At 37.9% G+C, this 15,666-nt stretch overlaps 1 protein-coding gene across 10 annotated transcripts in view; it reads right to left on the bottom strand.

Annotated features, from left to right (window-relative positions):
* The window catches only part of RAPGEF2 (Rap guanine nucleotide exchange factor 2), a 190,978-nt gene that overhangs the window by 109,030 nt on the left and 66,282 nt on the right, over positions 1-15,666 (bottom strand). For all 10 annotated transcript variants that reach the window (XM_064510904.1, XM_064510913.1, XM_064510905.1 and 7 more), the window contains exon 4: positions 3,905-3,988. In XM_064510904.1, the coding sequence (XP_064366974.1) occupies positions 3,905-3,988 (84 nt within the window). The remainder of the gene's footprint in view (positions 1-3,904; positions 3,989-15,666) is intronic.

Genomic DNA, 15,666 nt, shown 5'->3' with positions numbered 1-15,666 from the left:
TTTTAATTGTTTTAATTGTTAAAATGGCAATTCTTTAAAACTGTGAATTACAAGTCTCCCCCAAATAAAATATTCAATTAATTGAATAAAATCCAGCCTTGCAAACACTTTTTTCTAGCTGAGGGCTTGTCATTAGAACAAATACAAGCTAAAGTTATATTACAATAGCCAAATAAAGTGATTTACCCATTTGCACAAAACAGACTGTTTAAAAGTGAAAATTCCCAAAAGAAGCCACCCAATTTAGAACTTTCTATATTAAGCACTCCTTCTTGGAAGAACTTTTTTACTTTGAATTAAAGACTCATCAAGTAGCTGGTTGTAAGTAGTTTTACAAGTCTCCCAGTACATTAAATAACTGGTAAAATCAGTAACTATTCCACTCATTTCAAACTATTTCAGCTAGTAACTACTTGATCATATATAGTACATGATGAAGCTGCTTGTTTGGGAAGTTTGGAGTGTTATACTATTATTTATTTGTGGTTTGAGCAGCAGAGCAGGGGAATGTTGGTTCCTTATGATTTTAGATGGCTTGAATTTCTAGTTTTAAGAGATTCTTCTTCCCAACAGTACATTAACTTTCTGCCAACCTCAGTCCTCGCTCCCTCTCCCCAAAGAATTTTAAATGCCATCTAACACTGGGAATCAAGGACATGGAAATAATGACTTGAAAGAAAGAAAAAAAGTTAAAGTTTCTCTTACATAAAATCTGCAAATAAACAGCATTTCCACAGTGTTATCCACTAAACTGTCTTAGTTATATATCTGAAATAATGCAACTAGTTTAGCTAATGGAGTCTCCAAATGCAAATAATTTGCTGAGCATATGCAGTCAAAGGCACTAAGGTATTCCTATGTTCCAGCTATAAATCTGAACATAGCATTCCTACCTATTCCTTATGGGCTCAAGTGCCAACAGCCATGATGTTAGAATAGCATGGAATTCAGCACAGGACTGAGAAAATATACCCAAGATTTTGGGCAGATTTTGGGCAGATTTATTCACAAAGATCATCTGAATTACTTTCAAGTACTATTTTTCCACACTGGCTTGTACAGGCATCCATTTTAAAAGAACAAAAACCAACCAAGAATGACACATGCTCACTCAAGATGGAGGGAAATGTTTATTTTATTTTAAATTCAGCCAGCTACTGCCTGGTCATCATCCAAAAAAAAGACCAAGCTCGACGTAAACCCAGTGACATGGATCCCAAAGGTATAGGGCTGCTATGCACCTTCGGGCTTCTGACCTCGGAGTTCCTTGAGCACAGTTTTAGCATAGAGGGGGGGCATTTGGGGGGGGGGGTTGTTTTTTTCCCCTCCTTCCTGGAAATCCACCTCAGATCAAGGGTTAAGGCCTTCTTCTGAAGAGGAAGGCAGGCACAGGTGTCTGTGGCCAGCCCGTAAGCAGCAGACTCTCAGCCAAATGCCAGCACAGCAAGCGAGGAGTTGAGCAGGGCCTGGCAAGGGGGCCGTCTGCCGCCTGAGCATTGCTGGCCCTGAACCAAGGCCCCCACCGGCAGGGCTGGACAGCAGCCCCGGGAACCTGAGCAAAGGCGTTTATTGCAGGTGGGTCGGGCAAGCTAAGCTAAATTATCAAAGACAACAGGATAATTCTCAGGTAGGGGAAAAAAATGCAGAGGTTTTGGATGGTGAGAAGTTTTGAGATAGGAGGGATTGGGTGATGGCATGTATCAACCAGTCTGAGGTCTGGGCAAAGAGAAGTTAAGGAATGAGGGTTTTCGAGGTCACTCAGATTTGGTGAGAAGCACACATCTTGCTTTCTGCTCCTACACAGGACTGTTCTACTTCTCTCAGCTCCACTCTGTTCTCTTACTCTCAACTCCACATGTTGCAGAATTACTTCCTAATGACTTTCTAGAGAGACAAAGATTAAAAAAATATATATAAATATATACACACACCCTTCACTCATTAACCACCAGTATTCCTCCCACTTTCCCCACATTTCTTGTTAATGCACAAGTACCACAGCCAAATATTGCAGCATCTTCATTTAGGAAGTAAAAATCCTGACAAGCTTTTTCCTAAATTTAAAGAAGGCCCTCATCTATCCTCTTAATAACCGTAACCTCTTTTCTGAGCATAAAGCCTCTTACAAGAATCACTACTTCTGCTCTTCAATCATACTCTCTCACATATCATTAAGTTCAAGTTCCTTAATTTTGCTTTCATGGACTTGTTATGCTTTCTCTTTGTTAATTAACAAATTTGGATTTGCTTTCCAAGATACCAACTTTAGCAGCTACTTGACTCCATCCACCATTATGAAACCTTCCAATGACACATTCTACACTTGACATTCCCGGAGATAAAAATCTCTTCTGTAGACTCAGTGTCCCAAAATATCATTTCTGAATTGGTCTACACTGAATTAACACATTTTTCCATCAACGGTTATTCTGTACACTACTTATTCTGTACAGTCCTTGAAGGCTCTGATTACAGTCACAGGCAAGCCCTGTATATATGCAAAGCTCTTCATTCTGCCGGGAAGAATCACAAGCTCTTTGTTTATTTTCTTAAATCTCACCTTTCATTGCACATCCTCAAAAAAAAATATCTCCTGAAGCACAAGTATTGCTTTAATTAAAAGCAATAAAGGCTTCTTGCCACAAACTCCATGCAACCACCATATATTAATTCAGATATCATATATCCCTTCTCCTGGCATCTAAAGGTAACGTTCTCTGCCAGCTTTTTGCCTGGCATCACCTCTTCAGGGATGACATATGAGGCAATTTTACTCCATCTGCCTGCCAACAGCAGGGATCCTGCTGTCTGTTGTTGCTGTTGCCTCTTACAATAACCAATTTTGCACCTTTATCATATACAGTGCTGTTTGATGGCACATCAAATATACCGTGTTTTATCTGCAGTGCCTGCCCTCTCAAATATGCAAGATTTCTGCTTACACCAGAAACATGTCCATCATCATCATATGGCAGTTTTGAGACCAGCATTATTCTCCCATTGAAAGGTAGATTTGAATATCTAATTGTTTGTATACCAACCAATGCTAACTTTCAGTTGGCTTCCCACTGTTCAAAACTGTAAGAAAATTTCTAGTGCTTTCGTTCTCGTCATACCACGTGGAGACGGGGCATTCTTTCATTCTGCTTTTCACAAGTTTTATTACATGCTCTTTACTTCCAAGGGACCTTTTACAGCAGTCTGAATGAAGATGCATATTACCAGCACTTTAAAGTGTTTCTGTTCTGCTTCTATTAAAAATCATCAAACTCAGTCACCACGGTCTAAAATCTTTGCGGTTATGGCATTTTCTCCATAGCTCAAAACAATTAATTTGTTTTTTTTTTAATTCTATCGATATAAATTGATAGCCTCATACTTCAACCTCTCTTTTCCATGTAAAATATCGCTCTTTATTGCAAACTAACTTACATGAACAACAACATTAAACACAAGCAGAAAAACGAGCAATAACATTACCTAAGCATTTGCCAAAACATGCTCTGAAGACTTGCGCACACTATGCAAAGTCTCAGAAAAGCACCGCAAGCTCTAGTGCATCCTATGATTTAAAGTTCAATTACCATAGGAACTGTACTTTGATGCATGTTGAGTGTGGGTTTTTTTCAGTTTTGATTTGCTTCTTTTAACGTGTTGACAGTCTGTGCATGCCGCTTTGGGTCGGTTTGTATAACGCCCAGAGTAACAGGCTTTCAACTCAAGCCGTGGCATCGAGGCATAAAACTATTACTACAGCTAGTAAAGGCAGGAAAAGTGTGTTTATGTATGTATTTCTATGGTTTTGTTAAGCATAAAACAGATTGCATTCCGTATTTTAAACAAACCATGAGTTGGATGTACGGAATTTTTAGAGTTAAAAGCAATGTATTTATAGCCAACATACCTGCTCCTTGGAAGAAACATAGATTCTTTAATGAAGACTGAACCAGACAGCAGGATATACCAACAGGTACCAATATCATCAGGGCTGGAATAAAAAAAGAGGACATGGTAAGATATTTGATTTAAGCAGTTGATAGTACTAGCAGATCTCCAGTAGGAAAAGCATCACAGAGCCAGAAACACTCAAAATTGTGGAAGAAAAACACAGTTCAATCATTCAACGAATAAGTCCTTTAAATCATTCTGATTTCCACCTGAAACCATGTACATTATTAGAATACCTCATAATATTTACTCACCTTTAAAAAAAGAAAGAAAAACAAAAACCCCCACAGATCTATCCATCTGGTAACAACACAGAACTCCAGTGAAACATAACTGAAATTGATAGGAATCGAGCTATACTAAGTGTATTGTATTCTGTTGAATCCTTTACTTTCCTCTTGATGAAGAGAACCGTAGCAGCTTCCCAGCTTCACATAAGGCCTCCTTTCCTGATTCTAGACATCTGCCTCTTCTCCCTTTCTTTGGGAAAGAAATATGGCTCTTGGCATCATTCCACCTTCCCCAAAAAGTAAAAGAGCACTGAATACATTTACAGATGTAAGCCCACATCAGATTGGCAGTCATCTCATCTGCTGCTATTGCTCACTACCCATTTCCTGCTTCTTTCTGGCACAAGGAAAAAAATCCCCCATAAGAAGGACAGTTTCTTCTCCCTCCCTTCATCTTAGAGAATACAAGTGAAGGTGTGGAGGAAGGTTGCGATTTGCATCCCTTTGTCATCCAAGCCCAGTTCATTTTACTGTAGATTCAGATGTTTCTCCTGGAGTAGTGTGAAACCCTTTTAATAGGCTTAGACTCTCTTCTTATTTAAGTTCAAGTAACATTTAGACAGGGAAAGAAACTAGTTTAAGGTTACTAGAAATAGCCACAGTAGAAATCTTGAGCCATCTTGACAGCCTACACTGAGACTGTGTGTGCTTTACTTCAGTTTGTACCACTCCTACTGCTTCTTGCAAAGAAACTCAGCACTGGACTTGAATCCAATTAGTAACTGCAGTAGCATTCTTATCCCAAATCACATCCCTAGTGACACTCTAAGAGATGCAGATTACTTAATTAATCTGTAGTACCTTCATTTTTCAAAATTACATGTCTCAAGTCTTTAGCAACAATTAGTTCCAACTTCAAGCAAGAACAGCCCACATCTTTTAACAAATGATGACAGCATAGTATTAAAATCCGATCTTAAATCTAAGTAGGCTTCGTGCAGTTACCGGCACATTTTCTATGTGATGAAACGCAGCTCAGAAAGTACCTATCAGGCAGCGTCCTTGAAAGAAGAGCGCCATTTCTTCAGCACTCACTGTATTATGCTTTCTAAAAGGAAAGATGAAGTGGGGAAGAGAGGGAGGGAGCTAGCTTAGAACAGCTGAAAGTGAAAAACAGCAAACTGTCAAATTCAGAAAAAATTACTCCATTTCTATTTCACACTTTAATATAAGCATGAGAGAAAGGACAGACATCAGAAACATGGAGGATTAATAGAGGAAAATGAGATTATAGTCTATGACCAAGAACACAAGAACTGACTAAAACGATGCAGCCTATATTTGTTTACTATTAGCCTATGACCAAACTGGCCAAATAAGTATGGCATTTAGGATCATATGCTACAGCAGTTCTTTGGGTATAAATAGATATGCTCTAAAAAGGCAGCAAGCAGAGAGTAAACACCTGAAGAACACAACAATGAATTTAAAAAGCACCTCAGACAGCATATCATGTTTACTATTGATTTAGTAATGTGAACTTTTACCCAGCAACCAAATGTAAAGCTTTTGTGTTTTTGCTGATCTAAAAATCCACGTTACTATGCTGTAGTTTCAAGCAGTCAAATGTAACTGAACATAGGTATATGCTATGATTTTTCATGCTACTCTAAACTAAAATTGTTGTCCTTGTGAATTACAGTTAAGCTTGTCTAATCTTTCTCACCCCTTTTGCTTGAAAATAAAGCTCCTTTCACCTATGCCTTACCTTGGAGATAACAGTGGATTCTTCCTGATGGCTTGTGACCACCACTGGTGGATGTTACCTCAATTACAAAATCAGGCATTCATGTTATGCTACTTAAGTGTGCAAGTACCCACCCTCAGAGTTTAGCTCTTAACATGGTGACATCAAGTTTATATACCTGCATCAATACTGTTTTTATGTCAAGGCACACACAAAAGGTTAATCCAAACACACACAAGAATTTATTTCAGAACACTGAGTAAATTTTGGAAGCAGATTTCCTATGCACAGCAGTTACCGTTTGCATTGAAAACTCAAGCATGTATAAGCTCATTAGAGAAGCCTGCCTAATGAGGGCCTCTGATTACTGTAAGAAATGACTGCAAATATAATCAAAATTGAAAATGTTTGTCAACTGAAGCTATATCTATGGTCCGCTACAGACTCTGCATACCCTAAACGTACTTCCCTAGGAATGTGAGCACTCGTTCCACCCCAGATTTGTGTATAGAAGAAAGTACCTATATAGTTGCTTTGTACTTTATACCTATATTGATAGATAAATCTACTTCTGTTGTAAGGCTTTTTACTTGTTTCATACACAAGCTTTATCAAATAGATTATGTCTGCAAGCCTGCTCAGCAGGCTGGTCAAAAAGAAATTTCTATAACCAATTCTCTCAGCTGAGAACTCCTACAATCCATTCCTAAGCAAAGTGCATTTCATCTTCAAGTCACATATTTCAATATAAGCTCTATCAACTGTTTCATCCTGGAAGGTGCACAAGCATCATAGCAAGTGATAGGAGATGACAGCCTCTGATGTAGCTGTATCTCATTCACAGATGACTTCACAGCTCAGAATCAAGATAAACTCACAAGCAAAAATAGGCACAAAAGCTCTCTGAAATGCAAGGTGGATTTCTGCTGAACTGCACAAAGTTTACTACATAAAAAGATGCAATACCTGTGTTGAAGATGCCTGCAGTTGAACAGGGCACAAAATCATCTGTGTTTAAAAGATGGAAAACTATACTGACCAGTGAAGACTCAGCATCTTCAAAATGAAAACTTCAGAAAATACTTCTTCATACAGACAGTATAAAATGTATTTTATAGTTCTTCACACTAGAAAATGAGTCAGTAACTTGGCATCACAGCTAAGACAACAAACAATTTTGATTTACATAATGAAGTGCACCAGGCTGCCTTTTTTGAAATGCAATTCACATGCTTGCTTCTCACATGGATCCGGACTGTGCTCATCCAGCTTGTTCATCTAGAAAAATCGATGTGGCACATAAACACAGAAAACCAAGTTTAAGCAGCCACTTGAAGAAGCCCACACTGACAAGGAACCTGCACAAAAATCGGAGGACAAAGATCTGTGAGGGGGAAAAATATCAGAGGCTCGTACAGAGATCCAGATAAGCATCTCTTCCTAAGCTGAGAGGCATATAACCAGCACTGCTACTGAACTGCACGTTTGCTGACTTTGTTGTTTTTTTTCTTTTTTTTTAAATAGGCATCATTTGAAATATTATAGCCTGTATTAATTAAAATACTTGAAAGTTTCTAAAAAAAAATTATTTCCAGCAATAGCTTTTATACCATAAGTGATTTCCCAAGTTGCTGGAAAATAACTCAATTAGAATTTCAGAGTGATAACTTTTCCAAGTGGATTATAGAGAGCATTACATCATCTTTTTTAATCCACCACCCCCCCCCCATAGCCATTTGACTAAGTATAAATGCGCCATCTGATGGAGAACCACCTCAAGTGGGGGTCACAGGCAGTATGACCCCAGAACAAAAGTAATCTAAAGACCTGTTTATACTTTCACAGAAAGTCATTTCCAAATGTAAAATAATTGGAAGAAGAATTAAACAAATGTATTTAAGCCAGCAGTCAAATATTTGAACTTAGGCAAAAATTAGTAATACACAAGGTGAGACCATTTTTATTTTGGTCCTTTAAGTATTGATGAACTTTTAAAATCCTTCTCTCAAATCACATATTTGTAAGGCTTAAGATATCTTATCTCACTGAGGATTTTTCTCTCCAAAGACAAAGATAGCCACTGGCTTTCCACAGCCTTCAGTCAGTATGTTCAATATACAAAGTCATCTTTACTTTACTTTTGAATCTTCTACTAAATCACTTAACATACAGCTTTAATGACTATATATTCAGACAAAATGGTTTAAGTTTTTCTATTTTTTAAGTTTTTTTTATTTGATCACACACAGTATGACTTTTCCTTCAATTAATCATTCAATTCAGGGTTTTTTTTGCCAGTTCATGGGTTTATCCATTGAACTTTCTCTGAAATAGCTACCTCTTCAGCAGTTGTTGCTCCTTTTGACTTATCTATCATGTACCTAATACAAATATGTATATAAAATATACATAATTTTTTTTAGGTGGATAAAGTATATATGTGTGTGTGTGTATATACACACACACATATATATATATCTCAAAAGCAGCATCTGATTTATGACAGCTGAAAGTGCTGGATATAGATTCAATAACAAAAATCAAACTTTACTAACATCATCTGCTCACAGTTTTGTTTTCCTTCTGCTTTATGCATAATTTGATAACTATATTTCGATTTTAGTCACGTTTGACAATTTCTAAGCTCTCCTGAGGTACCTGCATCATGCTGTGCAAAACACAAAGCTATCCTATGATATTCTACTCCTTAATTATCTGAGTAAACAAACAAATCTTCAATACTTGTGTGCCACAGGAGTGGAAGGTTACTACAGAACACACATGTATTCAAGAGGTATCTTCCCCAAAAGATACCATGTATTCTTTTAAGCTTTCATTGATAGTCAATAAAACACCCTAAAAATTCCTAAGCCAGTCTTCAAGAGCAAGGAACGGTGATGTCTTCTCATCCTCTTCATCCTTAGAGCAACTGGCAATAAAATTATTGGTCTCTTAATATATTGTCTTACAAACCACATGTATAGAAGATACATTCCTTTCCCTAGAACACATACGCTACTCTCCAAAAAACCCACAAATGAAAGACCTCAATTCAGTTCTTTTATATGAAAATATATTCAACTCCCACACTTCCCAATGTTTGCTATACTTCCATTTGTTTAGAATTAAGGCTTTAAGAGCGAACCCACTTCAACAGTCAGCTTTTCTTAGACAGCACTGTTATGCAAACCATGTAAAACTCTTTCACCTTAAGGATACTGGGCTTTTCATAATTCTATTCATGCATCAGGTGACTTGCAATGAATTTTCCATGTTTTCTCTACCAAGCTTGACATTCATTCAACAACAATACATCTTGCATTCTTCAGGACTTTTGTGCCTATAATGAACTATGGAAGAAACTACAGAAGAGGCCTATACTAAACTACAAGCCACATGAGGACTCGCACAAATACCATTTTATCAGATGCAGAGTAACAACATTTGAAAGGGCTTCTTTGCAATCACATATTACACTTTAATAAACATCAGAAATTAATTCTAGAGTATAAACCTAAGCCCAACCATGAAGCTTTCTTTAGCTGCTGGAATACTGCATACCACTGCCAGGTTGCAGAGCTATCTAGAAACTGTCTGTCCTTCTAAAGATATTTCCTCTGTCAGTGGAATCACAATAAATGATCCTTAAAGGGGCTCTTTTGGGAAGGGAGCACACGTCTGACTGGGTTTGGGGGAAGGTATCATCTGCATGTGTGCAAGCGCTTCATCCAGAATTAGCTGAAGCAAAATAGATATGGATGACTTCCCCCCAAAAGCATCCTTAGAGAAAGATTTGGCTTGAGGAGAGTGAGGAGTCATTCGGGGTCCAGCAGCACCTGCCAGTCAAGAAAATGCTAGAAAGGCAAGATACATTTGCCTAGGTAAGATCTTTTCAACAGCTAGTTTTCTAAGGGTGCCAGTGCTGTCCATCACAATACTCATCAGTAGAACAGTAGCTGTCAGACACCAGGAGCCTGGAAGACCAGCATCAGGCAGAAAGCAAAGCCTGGGAATGCAGCACATCTTCAAGGTCCTTCCTCCACCTTCCCCTCCCGCTTTCCCCTGCCTTGCAAGGGTGCACGCACAGCAAGAGATACTTGAAATCCAGACAGTTATTGGCATCTGTAAACTTCCAGCAGATCTCCACAAGTGTTCCCTGCAGGCAAGAAATGTTTTTACCTGTTTGCCTCCAGTGATGGAATACATTGCCTCAAGTATTTAAGAGCAGTGGGGGTGTTCTTTGGTCATTCCCCGTATCTCCACCCCCACCTCATCCACCGTTCTAGATGTTCATCTGGGTGAAATTCAGGGCTTTAAGTTATATTGCTTACCAAATACAGCACAGCTATCCAGTTTCTCAAGTTAGAGAAAACAAGATTTATTACTAAGTAATAGGACAGAGACACACAACTAGTTCAACCCCAAAGCCACATCTTAAGGGGCAGTCAAAATGATTAATTTAATACACAGCCATCCTGTCCTAGCTATACTAAAGCTAACAAAAACCCCAGTGAAACTTTGGTGACACAGACTTCCATCTAGGCTTTACAGAACCAAGAGGACTACAGGCTCGTTCAGGTCACTGGTTGGGCAACAATCTTCACTTGTGTCAACACACTAGATATAGACTTATGCCCATAAGTCTACACCCACTAAAAAGCATTCAACTGCAGTGGAAAGAGTCTAAATCTAAAGAGCAAGAAAACCCTCTTTGGCAGCAATATTGAGATAGGATTTTTATTCTATGAAGACAAGAACAAAAGGACTCGTGTACCGAGATTCAGCGTTCTCCTCTAACAGCTTGTGTGATGCAGCCACCTCCCGCTGAACTGCTCAGAATACTCACATTCTACCAGCAGCCTCAAAGTGGTACAAAACTGAAAGTCAGTATTGAGTAGTTACCAATATGCAGACTTTATTCATAATTTGCCCTTAGTTCAGTAAGTTAGTCATACAAAATTTAAATAATCCTACTTTAAATCTTGACTGTAATATTTTAGCACTCTTCTGAGAGTAAGGGATTTCCTGGGGAATCTACATTTAATTTCCCAGAACACGCAAAGCCATAATTTATAATAAGGAAATCTAGAGACTGGATTGTAGCGTCTTCCCATTACACATTTCCCTCTCCAGCTTCCTTGACGTAGTCCTTTTTACGCAACTACAACCTGCAGCCAGACAGCAGACTTCCTCTCAACCTTAATACTTGAGTTAAATCTTAAACTAAAAGCTTAAACTAGAACTTCGAAAGCAACTTTTTGCAGCTGTTGAACTGCTGTGTTTGGAAGCTTCAATTATATAATTATTCAACAGCCTCTGATGATACCGCAGGGCTATCACTGCTGATAAGGTCAGACAGTATTTTAAGATTTAGGCTTCACTCTTTCTAGCATATCACTGCTCTTTGAGACCTCAGAGCTAATCGAAGTTCAAAGATCGGTAATCACTTATAAAGCTCTGAACAAACGAATGGGACAAACTCAAACTCCAGATTGCCAGGATGAAAGAAATTTGTGGGCTCTCTCTGAGCCTTTAACATTTGCATCAAACTCTTCATAATGCAAGCTATTTATTCCACTGAAAACTGGAGCTTCTTACTCCCAGATCCTCAAACAGCTACATATATACTACTTAGAACTGAAGTTGTATTTTTAATTGTATTTAATTATTTTTAATTTTTGATTTAAAACAATCTGCAGCACTTGTACACCAGACTTGCAATTATAAACCTGTAACAACGCTAACACCATATCAGAAAAAGATTATATACAACAAATTATGATTTTCTCAATGCATGTTCCCCACACGTACTGATTCTAAAGGGCATTAGTCCACAGTAGCACAGTAGTTCTTCCAATTTTAGTTTTCCGATTTCCTGACCACAAAAGACACTAAAAAAAACCACCCAAAGTATTAACCTTCAGTAAACATTTAACTCAAACTGCTGAAAGATCCAGTAAATCTCAACTATCCACACTATCTCTAGTAAGACTTTCCCTAGCCTAACAAGGCCTGATGCATCACTTTTCTTTAAAAATTCTTTTGAAGTAGCTGCTTTTTAGGGCCATTTGATTCTCTCTTCACATGAAGGTGACATGTAGCACTACTACAACCTCCGAAACATGAATCATAAACCAGATAAAGTTTACTGCCGACATGCAGGTAACAGTTCAGCACATGCCTACCCGTGTGCATTTGGTTTAACTGGGATAACGTCACGAACACATACAATGGCAAGAACTTGCAAGTCTTAGTGATGACTGCAATCAAACATGCTTTAATACTGCCAAGTGCAACATCACTTCAGCACAGTGTTCAGCAGCAGGACTTGAAAGCATAGGCTGCACAGAAGTCTGCTGCCCTGGCCACCTTCCCGCCATCAGTTTCCGAGCCAGCTCCTTTAAAACAGCACCCAAAAAGGCTAAGCAGGACACAGGTATCCTTAAAGCCTATCGGAAGCAAGCAAGGAAGTCACTTCTATATAATTACTGCTTAAATATATCTTTTACAAGAGAAAAGTCCTTATCCTGAGCTCTAACAGTGGAAGTGTCATTCTCCTTCCAACACGAGACTGAAGGGTCTGGCTACACCGGATGCTAGGAGGACCACTACCTTAAGCCAAACATCAGCATCGGAGATAAGTACTTTCCAGTTCAGAGATATGGTCTGGTATTTTCTAAGCCACTTCACAGAAAAAGTCAGGAAATCTGCAAAAACATTTTCGTGAATGTGGAAAAGCTGCTTTGAATTAGTATCTCCATAAATCTTAAGATTTCGAACAGTAAAGGATTCTATTTAGGACTTACATTTAAACTGTACATCATCCCTTTCCCACAGCTACCTTTGTAACCCTATTTTGATTTTAAAAAAAGTTATAATACAAACCATGATGTACCTGCTATAAAGACTACGTTTTCATTAATTCATGCTCAGTGTTGTTGAAAGGTGAATAAATCTCAATGTAAATAGAAAAATTTAGAAAAAATACTGTTTGTACTCCCAGATCTCTGCTTGAGAAGAACGGAAACAAAGAAAATGTGGCATGTCAGAACTGGGACCTCTTTCAGGCACTTACGTACTATGCAAGAAGAAATTTGAAAAAACATTGTTCTACAGGCTTTTTTCTGTAGGATATTGCTTCAGCGGACTAATTTGTCTTTCTGTCTCTGCTCATTTTGATTATCTTCTGCAAGCTGAAAACCAGACATAGTTTATCATTTAATTGAATAACCATTACTGCAATTTAGTTAGCCCTGAAGTGGCTTAGGATGTCAAACATGCCTTCAAGTTTAACGATTCTCTCAGGTAGACATCTCATTGCCTGAAGATCCTGCCCAATAGCACAGTATTATTGTGATACTCAGAATAATCAGAAAACCATTTACTCATATTCTGCCACTGCCTACAACCTTCCTTAACAACCTAGTTAAACAGTTACTTGATATCTGCCACAGCATTATAGATGTGCTTGCTGACACTGAGGGGCATATCCCAAACATAAAATAAACAGACTAGGTACTGAACGTGTCAGCTTTACAGAATTCCCAAATACTTTTTTTTTTTTAATGTAATGAATACATTTAAGCTATGTTTACTTTTCCTACTTATCTTTGTTCTAAATCATAAATAGTCAAAACGTATCCAGTGATGAAACTGGTAACTCAGAAATTAGAGCTTCTAACTTTCACTAAATGAGTATTTTGAAGTGCATATTTCAACTAATGTCCACGGTTGTCTTTTATTGATGGACAGAAGATGAAAACTGGTATCTTGTCTCCTGGTAGCAAGAGATGGAAACACACAATATATTAAACTTTCAACCACAGGAAACAATTCCTTTGTGCACATGAAAACAAATCAGCAAGTGAATGTTTTCTTTTAAAGTATTTCATGTATTTGTATCCTGTTGCACTTTTTAAATAAAATATCAATAAAATAAAACACAGGTACAACATAAGGGTCAGTCAATCCAGAGATTATTGCAGAGTGTCAGTAAAACAACTGTATGACTTAGCTGACTAAACAGACAATCAATAAATACACAATATAAATGTGTATATATGCAAGCTAATTGATTATTGCCATTGAAGTGATGATATCAAACTTGGTACAGTTAGCCCTTGAGATCAGACAGGAAAAATTCAGTATGAAAAAATTATAGTCTTGTAAATTATTAGGAAAATGATGACAAAAGTAGTAAAATAACATGATCATAAAATCAAAATACTCTTACAGTCATTAAAGCCAGACAATTCAGCTATTAAGTCCAAAACCCCTACAATATTTCTCTCAAAACTAAAGCTTTTATTCTCAGAATTACAATCAAAATAAAAACATGATAACCTTTAGTGAAACATTTATGTTAAGGAAGCTATTAAGAAGCCTTAATTCACTGTTTATGTCGAGCCAACTGCTAAGTCTTCAAATGTATTTGTTCTGATGATATGCATGGCCTAAGCAGTACCCCTTAGAAAATACTTTGACAAAAAACATATAAATTAGGGATCCTGATTTACTGTGGTGCAGAACTGGCAGCATCCCAATGCTACTTTGGCAACTGCTCAGATACCAGAAGGTATAATACACCTATAGGGAGAGCTTGGCAGGGGCTGAGGGAAGCCAGCCCTGCTGCAGCAGTTCTTTGCGTTATTAAATATCCTGCTGGATGACTTTCACAGAAACCTATGGATACACAAGGAGAATAAATATATATCGCCTGAAGAGGTGCACCTGAAAATCAGCATTCTGATCCAGAGAGATGCTTCCAATAGACACATTCCCAAGCTGACTGTTCATTCAGGCATTTTAAAACATTTTCAAAGTGTCTCATATTTCCAAGGGGATCAAGGGAGAAATCTTTTATTGGGGCTCTCTGAAGTCAAGAATGTTCAGTGAACAAAGATTTTAAACGCAGAAATGTGAGCAAACCCTCCACAAACAGGCACATCCTCTTCACAGTCAGAAGCTCTGGTTAAAGGTAAAGCATTAGAGAATACAAGAGAAAACTTTAATGGTAACCCACATATCACTTATGGAAATGTCAGATTGACACCTCGTACACCTCTCTAGTTAATTCCTTTTTGTAATGTTTTAGGATTTAAGTTTTATATCTAGATTTGACAAGTCACACCTGTACAGAATAAGTTTGTTAAAAAACTGCCATCACAAATCATCTTACACACGTACAGAACATACAGGCACAACTTCATAACACAAATGTGTATGCCAGAAGACAAAATTCAGTGCGATGAGGTCTCAGCAGAGCTGTTCTGTTTAAAAATCATATACCAATACCTAAGAACAAGCTTTTAGTTTATTTTTGTCATACGTCATTGTACAATTAACTCAAGCTATGCACAAATGTCCGGCCACCTTGGCATTAATTTTGTTCTGTATATGCCGCTTTTATCCTTCCAAAAATTTTGAGGGCAATATGCTAGTATGAAAGAGCCGTTGATTTGTTAAATGTCACTTCTATTGTAGGATTTAAAAATAAGATCTTCTCTCTCTTTCCCATTCTTAAAGGATGCTCACAGATCCATTTCTCACCTGTCCTTGCACAGAGCTGCAAATAAAACTGCAGCTTAGCAGTTTAGTACTACACACACCCAGATACTTCAGTGTCCAAAATCCTTAACCTGCTTTTTGTGCAATACAAGATAGATGGTCGGATCACAGCACATCTCCTCTCATGCCCCTCAAGACATTCTGCAGGTTCCCCATCCGACACTGCTCCAAGTC

This window comes from Dromaius novaehollandiae, chromosome 4, assembly GCF_036370855.1.
Source record: "Dromaius novaehollandiae isolate bDroNov1 chromosome 4, bDroNov1.hap1, whole genome shotgun sequence".
Lineage (NCBI taxonomy): Eukaryota > Metazoa > Chordata > Aves > Casuariiformes > Dromaiidae > Dromaius > Dromaius novaehollandiae.
This window is presented reverse-complemented; position numbering and strand designations above follow the sequence as displayed.